Source organism: Suncus etruscus, chromosome 9, assembly GCF_024139225.1.
Source record: "Suncus etruscus isolate mSunEtr1 chromosome 9, mSunEtr1.pri.cur, whole genome shotgun sequence".
NCBI lineage: Eukaryota > Metazoa > Chordata > Mammalia > Eulipotyphla > Soricidae > Suncus > Suncus etruscus.
Genome location: NC_064856.1, coordinates 40882888 through 40906185, shown reverse-complemented (window position 1 = coordinate 40906185; position 23298 = coordinate 40882888). Strand labels below are relative to the sequence as shown.

General features: G+C 35.6%; 1 protein-coding gene across 15 annotated transcripts in view; it reads right to left on the bottom strand.

Moving 5' to 3' along the window:
* The window catches only part of DLG2 (discs large MAGUK scaffold protein 2), a 2242830-nt gene that overhangs the window by 418688 nt on the left and 1800844 nt on the right, over window positions 1-23298 (bottom strand). For 13 of the 15 annotated variants that reach the window (XM_049780036.1, XM_049780021.1, XM_049780023.1 and 10 more), the window contains one exon: window positions 17963-18118. The exons of the other annotated variants lie outside the window; for them this stretch is intronic. In XM_049780036.1, the coding sequence (XP_049635993.1) occupies window positions 17963-18118 (156 nt within the window). The remainder of the gene's footprint in view (window positions 1-17962; window positions 18119-23298) is intronic. 15 annotated transcript variants of the gene reach the window in all.

Here is a 23298-nt window from a genome sequence, read left to right as displayed (position 1 = left end):
TTACTAAATAATACTCAGTGACCTTCCTTGTTTTATTTTGAGCAATGTCTGCAATGCATTTTTCCTGCCTCTACTCCAGGATCACCTGGTGGTGCCTGGTCAGATTGTATAGAGTGCTGGGTATAAATATCAGTTGACTTTGTGTAAGGCATGTACCCCACCTGTTGGTTTATGGCTCCAAACCAATTTTTTCAATAAATGCAACAGTACTCTTTACTTATTAGAAGCAATACCTAAGATGCCAGTGGTCAAATCTTAGATATGAAAACTAGAGATATGGAGGGAGAGCTGTAAGTAACTTTAATGTTTCCAGGGCTTTAGATTCTTAATTATCCTGTAATCCACCCTGACTGCAGTCAAATTTGTGAAGGAGAAAAGTTGTACTAGAATGATTTTGCTCCATTTGGTTAAGAGTCAATTGTTACTATGCATTCTAGGCTTATTTGAAGCAAATGGTCATTCCTTTCCTTTTCCTTTTTCCTTATATAATTGGTAAAAGGGTGATTGAAGTATAAGAAGAGCATTGCTCAATATTGATATTTGTCTAGCATAATAAGCAAACTTTCACAGTGTCCGGTGATGAAAATAAAGACCTCAGTATTTTACTTTTCATTTCATGATATTTGATAAATTGCTTTTTAGTAAAAAAAATATAATAAAAAGTAGAATAAAATAAGATTTGTTTTATTTCCCTTTGTTCAGTCAATAAATAGTGATGAGAAGTTTGCTTTCTATGAACCTGGATCTACATGTTTGAAAGTCTAGTGATGCAAATCTCAGTGGTCTAAATGCTTTAAGACATATTGGAAAAATTTATATATGCTGTAGGTTCTATAAAGTATCTGGTATTGATACATGCTTAGTATTAGTAAAACAGACTTTAACAAAATTAGATATCATTTGTTAAATGAACAAAAGCTAGGGGTAAGGAAACCTGTTTAATGGAGAAATTCAGGGAAAACTGTATGTATTGCATTCTCCTAGGGAAAACGTGTGAAATCTGATGGAGAAGAAAGAATTCCTCCCCATATCTATTATGTTTTGTCTTAAGTCTAGGAAAGACTCTATTAAATCTCTCACTTGTTTATTAATTTTTTCTTTTTGGTTTTGGGGTCACACCCAGCGGTGCTCAGGAGTTACTCCTGGCTCTGCACTTAGAAATCTCTCCTAGCAGGCAAGAGGGACCATATGGGATGCGACCCAGGTCCTTTGCATGCAAGAAAAAACCCTACTGCTGTGCAATCACTCCAGCCTCTTCTCCAACTGTTTTAAATGATAACTTTACTCTCCATTCATTCATATCTCGTGTACAACATGCAACATAAATCCTACCCATAAAGAGGTAACAAGAGAGATAATTCGTTTTTGCATTACTAGAGGGAAATTTGTAAATTTTTTGTTTGTTTTTGGGTCACACCCAGCAGCACTCAGGGGTTACTCCTGGCTCCATGCTCAGAAATCACTCCTGGCATGCTCGGGGGACCATATGGGATGCCGGGATTCAAACCAATGACCTTCTGCATGAAAGGCAAATGCCTTACCTCCATGCTATCTCTCCGGCCCCAAAATTTGTAAATTGTCTTGAACAGTTCTTAAAATTTATTATACTCCTTTCACAGTAGAGGATATAACACACAAGGAAGAATCAAAAATTATTTGCAAATTCCTATAAGGAGAAAATATGATCTGAAAACAACTTGAGAAAGAACATATGAGTTGGAAGGACCTTGAACATTAGATTATGTGTATTTTTACTTATTGACTTCAAAAAGCAGAGGTTACCTCAAGATATGCATAGAAAGGACATTGAATAAAAATGGAATTTTATAGAAAACAGAGAAGAAACTCATATACTTAGAAGATTGAGTAAAGATAATTACTATTGTGAAACTATAGTTTATATGTCATTTTTGAATAGTTTCTTTTCTTTAAATTTCTTTTTTTAAAACATGGTTTTAAAACTCTATAAAGATTTATACAGTTTATCAGTATAATCTCACCATACAATGCCCACCCAAAACTAAATGTTCTTAGTAGAACTGTTTACTAACTGGATGAGAGCATCTACCTGAAACATCACTGACCAAGGCATTCAGCCTAGAAAATCAAGGATTCACTTGTCATTTATTCCATCCTTCTTGCAATTTGTTTTTAACTTGTTTTTAGAAAAGTAGACCATATTTAGACAAATATTAGAAAAGTATTAGACCATCTTAGAAAAGTAGACAAAAGTAGACACGATGCTCTGGAAATTTATGTTAACGCTGATCAGCCAGAAAACCAAACAAATAACTTTTTTCTTTGTATTTTTGTTTCTCTTCTGGGAAAGGGTAGGTATTAGACAGATTTTTTTTTATGAGGTTACAAAGGGTCAATATGGGGGCCGGTGAGGTGGCTCTAGAGGCAAGGTGTCTGCCTTGCAAGCGCTAGTCAAGGAAGGACCACGGTTGGATACCCCGGCGTCCCATATGGTCCCCCCAAGCCAGGGGCAATTTCTGAGCGCTTAGCAAGAGTAACCCCTGAGCATCAAACGGGTGTGACCGAAACAAACAAACAAACAACAAAGGGTCAGTATGAAAATCAGCATAGGCTATCTGGCAGGAACAGAAATAGAAATAGTAGAGAAGCTAAGAGGAGAAAAGAAGATAGAATAGAGAAGATAAGAGGACAAGGCTTCACTTGTTCATGAGTCCCAGATGGTTACTTGTCAAGACACAGAAAATCTCAATGTAAAATGAGACACTCAGTTGTGAAGTGGTACCGAGGAAACATGAAATATTCCTTCCCTTCCCTTGCCAGATACTCCCTAGCTCTTAGGAACCTGGCCTGTGTATGGAGTGTAAATGTGATCAATAGTGAGAAAAGAGGAAATGCACATCTAGAATGTAAGAGGTGAAAGACTAAGCAACTTTTATATGTGCTCAGGGCCAACTTCAGGGTTCATATGGGTTATCAGACAGTACCTTAATTCCTGTACGATCTCTCTGGTCCAGACTATTTTAAGAGAGTTGAGAACTGCATTGTGTCCTCGGATGAGAGCTGCAGAAGTGCTGAGTTCTGAGTTGATGAAAGTTTACGATCTCAATGACTTCTTTTCCAAGAAACTATTTTTTTGGTAAAGCAAGATAATTGTTGCTGGGGCCAGCGTGATAGCGCAGTGGTTGGGCATTTGCCTTGCACGTGGCTGACCAAGGACAGACCTGGGTTCTATCCCCCGTGAGCCATATGGTTCATAAGCACATAGCCAGGAGTAACCCCTGGAAGACAATGAGGTAAAGGCAATGAGAGTGTGGGAATGATTGGTCAGGACAATGTGTGAATTGTCAAAGGTAATGTATAAAGATGAAAATAGAATATTAGAAATCTAGCAATTACACTGGTAAGAATAGTATCACTGGGGCCGGAGAGATAGCATGGAGGTAAGGCGTTTGCCTTGCATGCATAAGGTAGGTGGTTTGAAATCCGGCATCCCATATGGTCCCCCGAGCCTGCCAGGAGCGATTTCTGAGCCTGGAACTAGGAGTGACCCCTGAGCGCTGCCGGTTGTGACCCAAAAGCCAAAAGCAAAAGCCAATAAATAAATAAATAAATAAATAAATAAATAAATAAATAAATAGTATCAGTAACTGAGGACATTGGTGACTGAAATATGCGCTAGTGAAGGACTGGCTGTTGAAACATTGTATGACTGAAACTCAATCATGAACAACTTTGTAACTCTATCTCAAGGTGATTCAATAAAAATAAAAATGAATAAATAAAATTTAATAAAAATATTATCAGAGACTATCTTGTTAATTCAAAGCCTCTTTCAACATGTCCAAGATAGCCTAAATATACCCATTGGCACAGATTTCACTGACAGATATCATTTCTTCATACAAGAGTGGTACTATGCAGAAAAAAATCTGGGCTGCCTCGATTTTCATATTTCATATGAATAATGTTGAATGAGTAACACTAAGAAAACAATTAAAAAAGTTATAGGAGGTAAAATCAGAATAGATCCAAAGAAAATGTCAAAAGCTGATTAAAGTCCACATTTATTGAAAAACTGCAATTTATAATACATTTATAGACTTCTAAAAATCATTCTCAGTTATATCAGCAAAAGAAACCTTACCCCTAAACTTTTGAGATGAAGTTACTTCCTGAGATGAATTACATATCCCTAGAATTATAAATATTAAATACATTTTGGGGCCGGGCGGTGGCGCTGGAGCTAAGGTGCCTGCCTTGCCTGCGCACGGACCGCGGTTCGATCCCCCGGCGTCCCATATGGTCCCCTAAGAAGCCAGGAGCAACTTCTGAGCGCATAGCCAGGAGTAACCCCTGAGCATCACAGGGTGTGGCCCAAAAACAAAAAAAACAAAACAAAACAAAAAAAATACATTTTGTACTGTGGTCTGGAAAACAGTTTTCTTCTCTGTGAAATATAACGGTTGAAGTAATTTTTTTCTTGGCCTTCTTTTGTCTCTGAAAATGTACTAAATTCTTGGCTATTTTTTACATCTTTGATAGACTGACAGACTGCTTGACAGACTGATATCCTTGTAATTATGACAGTTGTATAAGAAAGAAAACAGAACATTGAAATGTCTGTAATAACATGTCTGAAATAACAAAGTGATATATTACTCTCATTTTGTATTCACATTTTTATTCTCAGTTTGGGCCAAAGGGTTTTTTTTTTTTTTTTTTTAAGTCTGATCATTTTTTATTTCCACCAAATGAACATATGTCTGTCTGGTCTTGGTATTATGGGTGGGGAGAAAGGCAAACAAAAGAGAAAAACTAGGAGGAGTCCGTCTAGGTGTTAGAAATATCCTTTTAGAAGAAGGAAGGGTGGGGTCGGTGAGGTGGTGCTAGAGGTAAGGTGTCTGCCTTGCAAGCACTAGCCAAGGAAGGACCACGGTTCGATCCCCCAGCGTCCCATGTGGTCCCCCCCAAGCCAGGGGAAATTTCTGAGCGCTTAGCCAGGAGTAACCCCTGAGCATCAAATGGGTGTGGCCTGAAAAACAAAAACAAAACAAAACAAAACAAAAACAAACAAAAAAAGGAACGGAAAAAAGAAGAAAAAGGTAACAAAACAAAACAAAAGTACAAAAAAAAATAAAAAAAGAATAAACCAAAAATCAAAATCATCAGCAACAGAAAAACAAAAAACAAAAAGAAGCAAAAAAAAAAAAACAAAAAAAAACCAGACCAGCAACTTCTTAAAAAAGGGTGTGTGTGTGTGTGTGTGTGTGTGTGTGTGTGTGTGTGTGTGTGTGTGTGTGTGTGTGTGTGTGTGATTAAATATTGGAGAAATTAGAACGGGAATTCCCTTGGCTTAAGAGATAAAGGGTTTCTCCACCGTTGAAGCATACTGCTATGGGAACAACTACAGGCTCCATACTCACTCATTTATACACCCAAAGGTCTGTTTATCGTGCCAGGAAACTTTCCACTCAGATGTGAATAAAATCCCGCCTCTATAGCTGGAGCTTTTATTATTTGCATAGGTCATAGGGTGAAGGCTAGGAGAGAGTTTTTCGTATGGTTCTAGGAGTTCTGTTCCATTACTGTTGTAGTAATCAGTCTTCTGTAATTAGTGGTCTGAGTTTTGTTCAGATCTGAGGACAGAGCTTAGGATAGAGTTTTTCAGCATGGTTCCAACATTTCTGCTCAGTCTCAGTTGTCAAAGTCAGACCTCTGGAATTATAGATCTTGGTTTTTGTACAAATTCTAGGTCAAAACCTAGGCTAAGAACTTCCTCATTGGTCCCTCGATAGGTTCTGACCAGACCATGTTTGTCAAAGTCAGTCTTCTGTAAATAGTAATTTTGGTTTTTGTTTAGACCTAGGTTAGCCAAATCCATACTAAAAAAATAAGAAACTGGGTGGCATTTCTCTACTTAACCTGAAGATTTATTATAAAGCCATAGTCATTAAAACAGCATGGTACTGGAACAAAAACAGAGTATCAGACCAGCGGGTTAGAACAGAATATCCAGAGACATACCCCCAAATATATGGTCAACTTATATTTGACAAAATATCCAAGAACCTGAAATGGAACAAAGACATTCTCTTCAGCAAATGGTGTTGGAATAACTGGGCCAATGTTTTAGGCAGATCTTTTAATAAGAACCCTTGGTCAGCAGTTAGGGCTAAATTCAAGACTGATTTATGAAGATCAAGCCACACCTAGGTCCTGGCATATTTTACTAGTTAGGCAGAGAATGCTTTTTTCAAACTTCAATATAAGTTTTGTCTAGCTGACTTAGTTGTGAGACAATATACTCTTTCTAATACCCACTATAAAAATAAACCACACAACTTCACTTTACTCTTTACTTTCTTTTCATTTTCTAAAATGAAATAATTTTAGGATTTAGTATTCACTTTGAAAAATAGAGTCCTGCTGATTTAAATAAACCTTTTAAAGTTGTCCTTTAAACTTCATCTGAATTTAAGGTCTACAGAATTGCATTAAAGAGCTGAAATAGATTTACTTCCTTGCTCAAAAAGGTAAATTGCAATCCCTTAATCAAAATGTTCAATAATACTTAGATCTCTACATAAATATAACTAGTCTTAGCAGTTGACCATAGCCAACATCATAGAAGCATTTATCATCTCTATAATTTACTAAATTTGCCATCAGACTATGACTGAGAACAGTCTTTTATCAAAATTCTTTAATAAAAATTTATTCCCACTTCACCTTGAGACCTTGACATATTATTCTGGGGGTCATAATATATTGTTTTTTTAAACACATACAAGATTAGATAAGTTTAACAGGACACTTGATACTTATCAGAAACTGCTCTTAACACTTTGTGTATAAATTTATTAAATCCTTACAGCAACCTAATGAGATGGATACTACCGTTATTTCAATATACAGGTAAGAATGGAAAGAGGGTGCTGAAAAATGTCATAGTGTTATGCAGTTATTCCTAGCAGTTTCAATACTGTAAGTCACAGTTCTAAAGCTTATTAAAAAATAAAAACACCTTATCAGGGGGCAAGAGAGATAGAATGGAGGTAAGGCATTTGCCTTGCATGCAGAAGAATGGTGGTTCAAATCCCGGAGTCCCATATGGTACCCCGAGCCTGCCAGGAGTGATTTCTGATTGTAAAGCAAGAGAGTAACCCCTGAGCGATGTCAGGTGTGACCCAAAAACCAAAAAAAAGAAAAAAAAAAGGCATCTTATCAGGTTGGTGGGTGAAAGGGAAATAGGGAAGAGGCAAATTGGTTTAGTAAAGTGGACACTAGTAAAGAAATTGATGTGAAATATATACCTGAGACCCAAATATGAATAATTTTGTAATTACATGGGTGATTAAGTTTCTAGAAAAAGATAATGGGGAAATTCAGGATACAGAGTAGTTGTTACTTGATTTATAGAAGTAGGAATTTGTGGGACAAGATCCAAATCATGCTGTTGATATTAGATTCTTAATCACATCTATGTTAATTATATGTCTATTTAATTTTGAGTGTAGTTAAAGTAATCTACATTTTCAAGAATAATTCAAGAGAGTTATGAATGATCACAACAAAAATTTGGTAAATATTTATTAAGCACATTTCCAAATAGATCTGGTACAAATTGTGTAACCAAATTCAAATCCTTTTTGATCATCAGGCATAGTTCAATCTTTAAATTTAATTTCTTGCTTGAAATTGAAGTTGTCAAAGCATATGTCCCAGGATTATTATGAAAATTAATAATTTTATAAATTTAAGTGAAAATTTACAGTAAACCTAGTGGGTAATATGATTATATAAAGATAATGATGATTTTCATTACCAACACTATTTGTAATTCATGCCAGAAATAATTTTGTTATAATAAAAATACAACAAAATGATTTCAGTATATATGTCTCTATCTTAGTCTAATAGTCTTTTCCACAATTTACATTTTTAATTAAAAATAAATTTATAATTTATTTTACCTGCTTGGTAGGCCTGTGTAATGGCACAGTAAATAAAATATGTATACGTTTTTGAAAAGATAAATACATAAAGAAGACATAGTAGACATACACAACGGAATATTACTCAGCTACACAAAAGATAAAATAGTACTATTTGCAACAACATAGATAAAACTAAAGGGAAATAACACTTTGGTAACACCCTTTGTAAATTAAATGACTCAGAGAAAGACAGAAATCATGTAATTATTCATATTTGAAAAATAAATAAAACAAGTGTACAAACAAAAAAATATATTCTCAGACTATAAGATTTCAGAAAAAAAGAAAAATAGGAAGGACTGAATCTGGTGAAAAAAATTAAACTGTTTAATAGAGACTAGAGTTTTAGAAGTTAATAACAATATAATATATTGAAATTTTAATATATAGGCTGTATACCCGGAATCTGTATAATGTTACTTAAAGTTTCTTGGAATAAAACTTAACACATAGTGTTTTTAGTACAAATTAGTGCTTTTAATTAATATCTACTTGTTTTTATATAGATCTTACTATACTTACCATCTTACTGTCTTGTTTCTTTCTGTTTTTATAATTTGTTGCTCTAGTGATTTTTCATGATATTTTCTCACAGCTGTTTTGCCTCCATAGAAAATTTGTTTTTCAAATTAGAACTTTTCTCCCATTTTCCTATTGCTACCCAATAATTTGATAGTTAATAAAATATAAAAAATTCTCTCAAAAATAATTTATTTTTATAAAAAATAATTAAATTGAAATACTTTTTACCACATAGAGTTATTTTATGTTGTATAACAGGAATATTTAGGATCTACCAATTTAGTTCCATCCCAGATCTGCTAATTCTCACATACTCATTCTATGACATGGCAGGGTTATATCAAGTATAAATGAGGGGTGTGGAATAGGGGGCACTCTTTGCAATATTCAGTGTAATTTTCATTGCCTTAAAATTCTTTAATTTTTAGAGAAGAACATTTTCATATACATGTAAAAATATACCTGTATGTTTTCCTATAAATTTTCAATAAGAAATTACATTGGAAATGTTTTCTTTACCTAAAAATACACTAACTTTAAAAAGAGGGCCATTGCATTTTATAACTCCTTAAATATAAACTGTTGAGAAAAAAGACTACAAAATCAATTGTGGCAAGAATAGCCTCTGTATGTATGTGGGAGTCAATCAATTTCTCCTTTTTTTCTTTTTTCTTTTTTTGGTTTTTGGGCCACACCTGGCGTTGCTCAGGGGTAACTCCTGGCTGTCTGCTCAGAAATAGCTCCTGGCAGGCATGGGGACCATAGGGGACACCGAGATTCAAACCAACCACCTTAGGTCCTGGATCGGCTGCTTGTAAGGCAAACACTGCTGTGCTATCTCTCCGGGCCCAATTTCTCCTTTTTTTCTCAACACATATTGAGCTTTTTGATTTACCTCCTTCAGTTATGAACTTTGGCAGATTTGGACTTTGAATAAACAGCTGCAACATAAACTTCAGAAGCAATCGCCCATAGGCCAGACCCTGAGTTTTCTTTCCAAATTTTAATTGAAAAATGAAATTCAGATATTTTTTCAAGAAATCTCATCATTTTAAGGGCACAATAAGGTCAATGATTTGCTAAGCATCTTCTTTCTCCTTTTAATTGTATGATTTCTCAGATTAAATCATGTGTCTCACATTCTCTTTAATGTATGTTTAGGAGATACAGCAAGAAAACCTGAACATGAAAATATGAATAGTCCTGACCAATCCTCTCAAAAGACAAAAATCTCACACTTTGAGATGCTATTAGAAATAAGGAGGGGGGCATAGTAGAAGATAAAATGCAAAATTTTCAAAGTGTGAGTCCAGTAATGAAGTCCAAGGGTACAGACTGTACTGTGAGTTTGATTCTAGGCACTATTAGAAAGAAAAAAAAATGAGATCACAAAGTTATTTAGAAGCATGTTAATTTTGAGAAGCAATCTATATAGATAATAATAAAGTAGAAAATAAATTACTTTGTCTATGATGACAAAAAGAATTGCTACTAAAAATGAAGTAAAAAATGAAGGAACTAGCATCAATAGCTTCTTGGCCACCAAGGTTTTACCTGTTCTGGTAAATATTTTTTCACTTGATTTGTGAAAGCATTAAAAATAAATTTATATAAGTACAGCAACAAAATAGAACAGGGATGTAGAAATTATTAATAATGATTAATCATATATTGACTAGATGAAAATTCATTTGTTCTATTCCCCTGGATCGTAGCAATAATCCTTTAAAAACAAATCAGTTATTATGTTCCCTCTACTTTACTGTAACTGTAATGGTGCTCTAAGTGAGGTGAAATCTAAGTACTTGATTAAATGTACTCAATTAGTATAACCAAGGAAGGCCTTAAAATCAAATAGCATAGATACAATCCCTAGTTGGTCTGTGATATCATGTTGCCACCATGTCAAGAAAGAGACAGAATGAAGCAATACAATTATCACTGAGTGAATATACCCCCAGCCATAAAATTGCTAGTCTTTAATAGGTCACAGAGTATCACCCATTTTTTGATACTTTGCTTGTTTCTTTAATTTCAGTTTAATTCAAGGTTCAACTATGATTTTTTATTCTAACTAATCTCTCAATCTTTAAATTTTATCCATAGCTGAGTGTGATCTATCTACTTAGTTTTTTGTTTTGTTTTGTTTCTGAGTCATACACCATGATGTTGAAGGGATACTCCTTACTCTATACTCAGGAATCACTACTGGCAGGATTCAGGCAGCAATATGGGATGCAGAGGACAGAATTTGAGTTAGTAAGATGCAAAGCAAGTGCCTTACCTACTCTTATCCCTGATCATGATCTTTCTACACTAATCAAGTTTGCTGATCTTTAAAATTCTTCATAAGATACACCATGTTATGCACCATGAATAACTTTGACACTTTTTTGGAGAAAGAGATGAGAGAAAGTAGAGACTAACATATTGTGCATCAATTCTCAGAAGATTTAAGGCATGGCATAAAGAAGCTAGCTCTGCAAAAGAATGCTATGTGAGACAAATGTGAATGCTAGGATAGTAAGAAAGAAGTAGTAGAGTTCTGTCCCATTTGCTGAGGCATTGAAATGCAAGTAAAACTTCACTATATAGAAACTCAGATAGTTCAGAAAAAGCCAGAAGGTACATATGGGATGATAGGGTTAGGTAGAAGGGATCAGTCCTAAAGATAGATTTAAAAGTTGTAGTGGAAGTTAAGATAGAAGATTCTAGAAAATTATGTTGACCAAGGCATAAAAGATGGTCAGATGGCCAGAACATAGCTTTCCATAGTGAAGGAGGCCAAGAACCAGAACTGGAGCCAGGAGACAATTTCATTGTTTTAGATCAGAAGGACTATACTCTTTTACTAGATGAGGAGAATACTTATTAACATGTATTACATGTGTTATATATATGTACATATTTGATTGAAGCGTGTTCTGGCTTCAACAAGCTATTATCAACTCTTTAATGTTTAAAATTTATTAACTTTTTTATTTATTTTATAAATTTACTTAATCACTGTGATTTACAAAGTTACTTATAATACAATTGTTTCAGGTAGTCAATGTTATGTTACATTACCAATCTTATTACAAGTCTGATATTCCTTCCACCCTTGTACCTAGTTTTTCGCCAACTCCCAAATCCCACTCTTTTAAAAGGCACAAAATAATTTATATTTAACAGTTTCTTAAAATAGCAAGTTGAATTATAAAAAATAGTTCAGTAAAGGAAAATTTGTGAAAATAGTTATATATCTTAATAACTGAAATATATCCATTATCTTTCACCCAGGTAAGATTTTTCAAGCATGATATTCAGTGTGTGCTATATTAAAGACTGCCAATTTACCATAGCATGTATGAAAATCGGGTTCAGTTTGATGCATGGTATCCTATATAGTCTCCGTAACCCACAAGTAATTTATCCTGAGCACTTCTGGGTGTGGCTCCCAAACAAACAAATACAAAACAAAAAAACCTAAAACTAAGTTTTCTCCTGTTTAGAAACTGGATATACATAATACCCACACCAATCATGATATTTTTGTTTCTTTTTATTTTTTATAGTTTTATAATACATTTAGGCACCATGATTACAAACATGTTTGTAGTTGAGTTTCAGTCATAAAAAAGTACACTCCCCCTTCACCAGTGCAACATTCCCACCACCAATGCCCCCCATTTTCTTCCTCCCTCACCTGCCTGTAATTGAGACAAGCATTCTACTCCTCTCACTAATTAGCATTATCAAGCGTAGTTATTTCACTTGATTCTGAACTCTGCCCATTTTTGCCTTTGCAAAGTCGGCAACATTAATTACTACACACATAATCTCTGCCATGTGAGCTGGCACTTTGCCAAGTAAATTAAATTGTGTTTCTAAGGAAATTTATAACTTCTCTGTTTTGTTTTTGATGTTGTTACCGACATAATTTGTGTATGCAGTTGATTCATCCCTGGATGCTGCTATCATTTTAAGAAGCTGAAATTTAGGGTAGGATATTTTTATTTAAAGTCAGAGAAGGATGACTGATTCTTCTCACTCTTGCTGACTGCTCTCAATTTTCCCAAATATTAATTAAAGGTTAAGCTCATACATATCAAAGGGTAGTTTTACACTTTGTTGGCTTTTAAGGGACTAGCTCAAATCCTAATTGTTGTGTTAATATATCAATGCTCTGAAACTTTGTGTGAAATTCTTCAATATCCCGAAGGAGGTATATTACCACATAGTTACACGTTCAGGGGCCAGAGCTGTGACACAGAGAGTAAGGCGTCTGACTTGCACCGGCTAGCGTAGGAAGGATTTCATTTCTAGTCCCTGGCGTCCCATATGATCCCTCAAGACAAGAGCGATTTCTGAGCTAATAGCCAGGAGTAACCCCAGAGTCACCGGGTGTGCCCCCACCCCCCAAAAAACCCGAACAGACAAAAAAAAGAAATTCAACATATTCAAGTTAGAAAAGATATTACAGAAGGGGTTATAGGCTTTAGTCTTGGCAGCAGCCAGTCCTGGTTTGATCCCATACACTAAATATGGCTTTCTCAACACTGCCTGGAGTGATTCCTAAGCACAGACCTGGGGTAAACCATGAACAACACCAGAAATTGTGGGGAAATGAAGTCTAGTAAGTCTCTAGCAGACGCCTGGGGCCTAAAAGTCTCTAGCAGTAGAGGCCTGAACAAGGATGCAGCCTGTCTTTATTAAGGTCAATCTTGTGACAAGCCAAAGGGAACGCTGAGGCCAGTAACCTTGGGAGAAAAACATATTTTAGACAGAACATATTCTAGACACATCCCGTGGGTTGGGAGAAGCAATATTTGTTATCTATGTAGCCAGGTGCTAGGGGGAGTTATGCTAGGGATCATTGTTAAATATGTAGCTAGACGACTTAAGGAATCTTAGAAAAAAAACTTATGCTATAATCTGTTGCTCAAACAGTGTTTTGCTCTACACTTTTTTTTACTGCTCTTTGTTTACCCCACCCCCGACATGAATGATATATAATGATCTGTCCTTTTTACATTAAATGGAAGCTAGCTGGTTCTCACTTATTTTCCCATTTTCTTTGTGTGTGTTCTTCGTATGTTTTAAATCCATACTCCGTCCGAGAAATTAACCCACGTTTGTGGTTTCCCTGCAGGGGCAAGGCAGCCCACAAGAATTGACCCCAAACCTTCCCTATTACCCCCCAAAAGAAATCTAACATTTTAAAGCACTTTTAGTTTATATCTTTTTTGTTTGTTTGTTTTTTGGGCCACACCCAGCGGTGCTCAGGGATTACACCTGGCTCTGTGCTCAGAAATCACTCCTGGCTCTATGCTCAGAAATCGTTCCTGGAAGGCTCAGAGAATCATATGGAATGCCAAGGATCCAACCCAGGTCTGTCCTGGGTCAGCAGTATGCAAGCCAAATGCCTTACTGTTGTGTTATCACTCTGGCCCCTTAGTTTATATCTTAAATGTTTTACTAGCATAGTTTTTATATTAGATCTTGGTAAAATTTCATTACATAAATAATAGTTATATTCTGATTTGTTTCTGGTTAGAAGATTTAAAAAAAAATTTTTTTTTTGTGGTTTTTGGGTCACACCCGGCAGTGCTCAGGGGTTTTTCCTGGCTCCGTGCTCAGAAATCGCTCCTGGCAGGCACGGGGGACCATATGGGATGCCGGGATTCAAACCGATGACCTTCTGCATGAAAGGTAAATGGCTTACTTCCATGCTATTTCTCTGGCCCCAGAAAATTTCAAAATATTTTTATTTTACCTTGTGAAGTAAGGCATAAACCCATGATATGACTGGATTGGGCTTATTATCATTGAACATGGACTTGTCTACTTAATTCTAAATTTTTTTTCTACCTTTGAGATTCTGAATTATTTAATATCATAGTAAAAAAAAGCAAAGAATACTACCAGAAACAACTAAACTGGGTTTTTCCTTTAAAATATATTTTAAGAAACATGTGTTCAAAGTGCATTTTATTTTGAAGAGGAAAGAAATTGCTGAAAGAGTTAGAAATATAAAAGAAATTGCTTAGTCTTCAAGAAGAATTAAATGTTCTCGATATCAAAGATAACTTAAAATTAAAGCATGATAAGAGTTCTAGTTAATATTATTTGTTTCCACATATGAATATATTCATTGATGAACTAACTTTTATCCACCTACTAAGAACTTGATACAATTTGAAAAAAAAAAAAGCAAAACAAATCACTAGATTGTTTTAGCCATTATCAGATATAAAAATATGATACAATTTGAACCATAATCTGTATATATCTGGTGTTTGCTTGTTTGAATATTTTGTATTTAAGTTGAAGTCTTCATTGGATAATTATGAGTTCTTGTGCCAAGCACTGTGCTAATATAATCATGTACAAATTAAACATGTATAATTTAAATAATTGAACTTAGAGTATAGAATATGAGAACAAACACAGTTTAAAAAATCATAGTGCCTAACTATAAATTTCTAACACCTTACAGGATGATTAAGCTAGAGAAAAATAGAGCTAAAAGAGAAAGAGTAGATTGGAACAGAATAGACTATAGACTGGACTAGACTAGAATAAAATAAATAAGGAGTTATTGTCATTTTATTTTAGAGGGAGTGTTTGGAAAAAATACCACTTAAACACAGATCCACGATATTAAAAATACAGACAATTATGTCTGTATTTCTACACAAGATGACCAGAAGTTAACAGGCAATGTTTTTTAAAATTTGGAGAAACAGCATGTATAAAGCACTGGAGAGAGGAATAGGTTTAATGCATTTTGTGAATAAAAGAGGCAGCTAACATAAATAGTATAATAAGCTAAGGGAACAGTAAAGTGAAATGTTTAAGAGGCACGCAAAGCTAGGTCATGCACAGCCTGAATGCCATGTTAATGATTATGCATTTTATACTAATGCAAATAGGAAATAAATAGATCTGATTTATATGTTTATCAGATCATTTTGGCTGCAGTAAGAATAAGCAAGTTGGAACACAGCAGAAGCATTAAGACCAATTAAAAGAACATTCTTAATGGGAAAGGATGGATATTTGGAATAGCATAATAGAAACAGAAATAAAGGAGAATGACTAGATTTGTGATATGTTTGGACACAGAGGTAACAGAGAACTGGGTGTGAGGGAAAGTGTTAAAAGAATTATCAATTTTCAATCTGGCAATGGGACTGTGTATGTGCTGATCATTGATTTGGAAAATTGTGGAAGTATACAATCTAGAATTTCTGTATTATTTAATATCAACTATAGTGATGAAAGGTGTGTATGATTAATTTTTCTGTAAAAGGGTAGCATAGAAAAGGAAAGAAGAGACAAGATGGAGACAGAGTTTATATAATTAAAAAATGGAAGTCCCAAAATAATGATGAAAGGTGATACTGGAAATTAGAATGCAGAAGATATGTAATTTGAAAATAACACATTCAAGATTATATTGAAACTTTTTATTTTGGGAGAAAGAAAAAAAACAAATAAATTCTGTGGCATTCATACACAGATCACAGAAAGTACATAGAAAATAAATTTTTCTTTTAAGTTAACACAAAAGTGGATGTTATTGCCTTTGCACTGTTTGCGTTTCTAGGAGGATAGCATCAAAATCAGCAGTGAAATGCAAGAAATGTGACATTTATATTAACACAGCTTTACAAGCATTTTCATTGGCATTGAAAAGAGAAACGAAGATAAGAAGGCAAATTGAAAAGAGAGTAATGGGAAGAAAAATGGGTGAATTTTCCCAACAAACAAAGATGTCTTTGCCATCAAGCTTGTGATGATGATGTGTTCATGGTCTCATGGGTGTTAATCCCAGTCTTTCTGGGATTGGATGAACTTGGGCATGTCAGGAAATACTTAAGTTTCAATTCCTTATTCATAAAAGAAAGGAAATGAAACTAGATATCTGACATCTATTATCACCTTGAATTATTCAACTTATGGACTACTTGCAAAAATAGTTCATAACAAGTATAAGATATCTTCCATGCAGGTAGAGCTCAGAAAATGTTTGTTACCATAATATAGATGATGATAGATGTTTAAATACTAGAACTTTGATACTTTAGGTATCTACACCTCCTCTTTTCCCATGGCTATGATGACCTTAATGTTTTAGCTTCAAAATGAACTAATTCTGTGTACTAAGAAATAATGATTCATTAACAAATATAATAAGAGTTTTAGTTAATATTTGTGAAGCCCTCTAAAATAACATTAAACTTGAATTGTTGCAATTGGTGAAAATTTCCTAGTCAATTACACCATCAAAATAGTATTCACTTATTTCTAGAAATGATAAATGCAATTTAAAATGTTACTCAACTCCCCTAGAGAAGCAAGCAACTGATTTTTAACTAACTTTGAAAATATCAAAAATAGAGATGATATTCTGAGATGACCCACTGATGTATCTATTTCCCCTTTGAAATAATTTTAAAACAGTATTTATTGGCCCTAAAAATTTATAGAGATGCTCCGTTAAAGCATCACTATTCAGATCTCTGTTATATCGTAGGGACATCAAAATTGTAATCTCTTGATTAAACTATTGATTCTGCCTTAAGAAACACTCTCTTTTTCAATTTCTAGTTTTATCTACTACATGAAAGGCTTTGCATATTTATCATACAAAAAGTCTAAAATATTAATGCAATCCTTTTATGTCCAATATTTAGACTTAGAGTAATTTGTTTACAAAATACTATAAAACTACCAACATTCTAAATTTAAATCTGGACTCCACATTTATTGCCAATAACATGATGAAGAAATTAATCTCTCAGAACCTCTGTTTTTCAAATGAAACAGAAGTAAAAATAAAGAAAACATATAAAAACACCTAGATTCACATATCTCATGAAATGGGTAAAATTCCATCCCCTGAATACCACTAAAAGTGACCTCTATCACAGAAACAAGAGTAATCCTTTAGCATTATTAGGTTGACTCTAAAACAAAAAGAATAAAAGATTATCTCTACATGATAAAATAAAAATAACTAGTTCTATAGTTATTGATTATTTGTTTAATACCTTAAGGGGTCAAGGTGATATCAGTTTAATATTTGGTGATGATTGCATATACTTCTTAGACAATATTATGCCTGGAGCATCCTAAATATTTATATATTAAAATGGTCTCTTTCACCTTTATGTATGAAATAGTTAAATATATACTATGCATATTTTGGAAAATACTGTTTAAATGTATGAGAACCAAGAACACTTGGGATAGCATATGATCATGTCAGAGTTCCGTGATTACACTTGAAACAAAATGCAGATGTTCTTGACTTCTCCCATTGTATAAAGGGATCAGAACATCTCTCCACCTTGAGGAGGAGCTCAGATGCAAAAGAAGTGAGCAAAGGCAGATTCCTTTCATTTCAGAATTCATTTCATTCCTAGAAAGCACATGCAATTTGAGAAGATGAAGTGAGGAAGCGCATGCAGTACCTGGTCATCTCAGAGTCAGGGAGCAGGCCTAGGTGGTAGTGGGGATAGGGAGATGAGAGAAGAAAGCTTTTGTCACACTCAACAGGGGAATAGTGCCTAGGAGAAGCAGGCTTATCACACAGTTTGTTCACAGTGCTGTAAACAGGTTCCGGTGGCCTGTGATATAAGAGGAAGAGAAAGAATGCTTGGTTAGCACACACACCAAACCATTTCACAAATAGCAGCATTTCACCATGTGCAAAAGAAAAAAATTACAATAGTTCCACGTACTTCATTAGATCTGAGTTAAGAGTGTTATTTAAAGGCTACAGGTCATGCTTTGATTGAGAGGCCTAGGTTCAATCCCCAGCACTGCATATGCCCCAAACACATCAGGTGTCAGTCCTTATTTCATCCCCTCCCAAAAGAAAAAAAAGGAGGAGTCACACCCAGCAGTGCTTAGGGGTTACTCCTGGCTCTACGCTCAGAAATCACTCCTGGCAGGCACGGGGTGGGGGGTGGGGACCCTATGGGACACCTAGATTCCAACCACCGTCCTTCTGCATGCTATCTCTCCATGCTATCGCTTCGGCCCCAAGGAAAAAAAAATTTAGGGGCTGGAGAGATAGCATGGAGGTAAGGTGTTTTCCTTGCATGCAGAAGGTGGGTGATTCGAATCCCGGCATCCCATAGGGTCCTGTGAGCCTGCCAGGAGTGATTTCTGAGCTTGGAGCCAGCCCCTGAGTGCTGCCGGGTGTGACCCAAAAACCAAATAATAAATAAATAAATAAAATAATTTTTAAATGATATTGAAATGGGAATACTGACATCTGGCAAAAATACAGTTAAAATTCATGCACAAGTTACTGAATAGTGTCATAATCCATCCTAGAAATGTCAGACCTTTTGATAATATAGTCTTCAGTTAAGTGGAAGGAGGGTTTGCTCTAGCCTATTATCTCAAAGCTTTATTACTCCACATAGCCACATATTTATTCATATCCCACACATACCCCACAACTGATCTCAGAGATTTTTTATGAAGATAATAGTTTCAGTATTTAAAACAATCACTTTAAACAATGGTTGTTTACCATAAAAATATAGAGCAATATATTTTTTTCAAGATAAATATGTATTGTCAAGAGATTTCAGCTTGAGATGCAAACTTTGGTAATTAAAATAAACCACTCTATTTCCTTTTTTAAATACAATATATGAAAGTATAATCATTATCTTCATGTTAAGAAAGATTGAAAGATCTTAATTTCAATGGAAGAAATATCTGGTAGTTTTACCATGGAGCCCAAGTAAGCTTGCCTTGGAAGGTAAGGAACACTTCAAAACACAGCACCATCAACGGGATCACATCCAGTTAAGGCACATTGCACCTTGGGGCACAGGATACCAGAAATAGCATGTGGCTGAGCAGAGATATAGGAAGAATAGATAGGTGTTGAACTCAGAACATGGTTCCTGCTCCTGCAGTGCCAACTGTCAGCAGGGTCCCTAATGTCTATCTGGTGCTAGCTCCATGCATTCTGAACTGCTTGATAAAGCATGAAAAAAAGAGAGAAACAAAACAATGAAAAACAAGCTCTACAAAAAAATTCAATATTTCTATAGGCCCATAATTAGGCTTAGGTATAGTTGATAAAGTAATGGTTCTTCCCTAAAGCAAACGCTTTCTGCTTTAGAGAAAATAATGGCTTGCTCTACATTATGTTAGAAAGCTCCAGGATAGATAGGAATAGCCCAGAAACTTACAAAGGTATCTATAACAATCTTCTTAGAAGTAGATGAGATGCTCCTATCTATGGTTTCCACCATGGTTAACATGTAATATCACAGCTGTGGGGTGTTTTCCTTGCAAGTGGCTGACCTGGGACGCACCTGGGTTCGATTACTGGCATCCCATAGGATCCCTGACCAATTTTTGAGCGCAGAGCCAGGAGCATCCCCTGGGTGTCGCTAGGAGTGCCCCCCAAAAGGAACAATAACATTTATGAGAATTGAAGTTTTTCTAAATACTATGATCATTTTAGGTGTACCAACATAACTTTCTCTCTCTTTTATTTGGTTTTTGGGTCACACCCGGTGATGCTCTGGGGTTACTCCTGGCTATGTGCTCAGAAATTGCTCCTAACTTGGGGGACCGTATGGACGCCAGGGGATCGAACTACGGTAGGTCCTAAGTCAACTGCATGCAAGGCAAACACCCTACCACTGCGACACTGCTCTGGCCCCCAACATAACTCTTATGTAAAAACCAGCGCTGCTTTTCTTGAAAAATCTTTTTTTTTTTTCCTTTTTTTTTTTAATTTTTTTTTTATTTAAACACCTTGATTACATACATGATTGTGTTTGGGTTTCAGTCATAAAAGGAACACCACCCATCACCATTGCAACATTCCCATCACCCAAGTCCCAAATCTCCCTCCTCCCCACCCAACCCCCGCCTGTACCCTAAACAGGCTCTACATTTCCCTCATACATTCTCAATATTAGGACAGTTCAAAATGTAGTTATTTCTCTAACTAAACTCATCACTCTTTGTGGTGAGCTTCCTGAGGTGAGCTGGAACTTCCAGCTCTTTTCTCTTTTGTGTCTGAAAATTATTATTACAAGGGTGTCTTTCATTTTTCTTAAAACCCATAGATGAGTGAGACCATTCTGCATTTTTCTCTCTCTCTCTGACTTATTTCACTCAGCATAATAGATTCCATGTACATCCATGTATAGGAAAATTTCATGACTTCATCTCTCCTGACAGCTGCATAATATTCCATTGTGTATATGTACCACAGTTTCTTTAGCCATTCGTCTGTTGAAGGGCATCTTGGTTGTTTCCAGAGTCTTGCTATGGTAAATAGAGCTGCAATGAATATAGGTGTAAGGAAGGGGTTTTTGTATTGTATTTTTGTGTTCCTAGGGTATATTCCTAGGAGTGGTATAGCTGGATCGTATGGGAGCTCGATTTCCAGTTTTTGGAGGAATCTCCATATCGCTTTCCATAAAGGTTGAACTAGACAGCATTCCCACCAGCAGTGGATAAGAGTTCCTTTCTCTCCACATCCCCGCCAACACTGTTTATTCTCATTCTTTGTGATGTGTGCCATTCTCTGGGGTGTGAGGTGGTATCTCATCATTGTTTTGATTTGCATCTCCCTGATGATTAGTGATGTGGAACATTTTTTCATGTGTCTTTTGGCCATGCGTATTTCTTCTTTGTCAAAGTGTCTGTTCATTTCTTCTCCCCATTTTTTGATGGGGTTAGATGTTTTTTTCTTGTAAAGTTCTGTCAGTGCCTTGTATATTTTGGAGATTAGCCCCTTATCTGATGGGTATTGGGTGAATAGTTTCTCCCACTCAGTGGGTGGCTCTTGTATCCTGGGCACTATTTCCTTTGAGGTGCAGAAGCTTCTCAGCTTAATATATTCCCATCTGTTAATCTCTGCTTTCACTTGCTTGGAGAGTGCAGTTTCCTCCTTGAAGATGCCTGTAATGTCCTGGAGTGTTTTGCCTATGTGCTGTTCTATATATCTTATGGTTTTGGGGCTGATATCGAGGTCTTTAATCCATTTGGATTTTACCTTTGTACATGATGTTAGCTGGGGGTCTAAGTTTAATTTTTTGCAAGTGGCTATCCAATTGTGCCAACACCACTTGTTGAAGAGGCTTTCCCTGCTCCATTTAGGATTTCCTGCTCCTTTATCAAAAATTAGATGGTTGTATCTCTGGGGAACATTTTCTGAGTATTCAAGCCTATTCCACTGATCTGAGGACCTATCCTTATTCCAATACCATGCTGTTTTGATAATTGTTGCTTTGTAGTACAGTTTAAAGTTGGGAAAAGTAATTCCTCCCATATTCTTTTTCCCAATGATTTCTTTAGCTATTTGAGGGTGTTTATTGTTCCAAATGAATTTCAAAAGTGTCTGATCCACTTCTTTGAAGAATGTCATGGGTATCTTTAGAGGGATGGCATTAAATCTGTATAATGCCTTGGGGAGTATTGACATTTTGATGATGTTAATCCTGCCAATCCATGAGCAGGGTATGTGTTTCCATTTCCGTGTGTCCTCTCTTATTTCTTGGAGCAGAGTTTTATAGTTTTCTTTGTATAGGTCCTTCACATATTTAGTCAAGTTGATTCCAAGATATTTGAGTTTGTGTGGTACTATTGTGAATGGGGTTGTTTTCTTAATGTCCATTTCATCCTTATTACTATTGGTATATAGAAAGGCCATTGATTTTTGTGTGTTAATTTTGTAGCCTGCCACCTTGCTATATGAGTCTATTGTTTCTAGAAGCTTTTTGATAGAGTCTTTAGGGTTTTCTAAGTAGAGTATCATGTCATCTGCAAACAGTGAGAGCTTGACTTCTTCCTTTCCTATCTGGATTCCCTTGATATCCTTTTCTTGCCTAATCGCTATAGCAAGTACTTCCAGTGCTATGTTGAATAGGAGTGGTGAGAGAGGACAGCCTTGTCTTGTGCCAGAATTTAGAGGGAAGGCTTTCAGTTTTTCTCCATTGAGGATAATATTTGCCACTGGCTTGTGGTAGATGGCCTTCACTATATTGAGAAAGGTTCCCTCCATTCCCATCTTGCTGAGAGTTTTGATCAAGAATGGGTGTTGGACCTTATCAAATGCTTTCTCTGCATCTATTGATATGATCATGTGGTTTTTATTTTTCTTGTTATTGATGTTGTGTATTATGTTGATAGATTTACGGATGTTAAACCAGCCTTGCATTCCTGGGATGAAACCTACTTGATCGTAGTGGATGATCTTCTTAACGAGGCATTGAATCCTATTTGCCAGGATTTTGTTGAGGATCTTTGCATCTGCATTCATCAGTGATATTGGTCTGTAATTTTCTATTTTGGTAGCGTCTCTGTCTGGTTTAGGTATCAAGGTGATGTTGGCTTCATAAAAGCTATTTGGAAGTGTTTCTGTTTGTTCAATTTCATGAAAGAGTCTTGCCAAGATTGGCAGTAGTTCCTCTTGGAAAGTTTGATAGAATTCATTAGTGAATCCATCTGGACCTGGGCTTTTGTTTTTCGGCAGACATTTGATTATTGTTTTAATTTCATCAATGGTGATGGGGGTGTTTAGATATGCTACATCCTCTTCCTTCAACCGTGGAAGATTATGAGTCCAAGAATTTATCCATTTCTTCCAGGTTCTCATTTTTAGTGGCGTAGAGTTTTTCAAAGTAGTTTCTGATTACCCTTTGAATCTCTGTCATATCAGTAGTGATCTCTCCTTTTTCATTCCTGATACGAGTTATCAAGTTTCTCTCTCTTTCTTTGTTAGGTTTGCCAGTGGTCTATCAATCTTGTTTATTTTTTC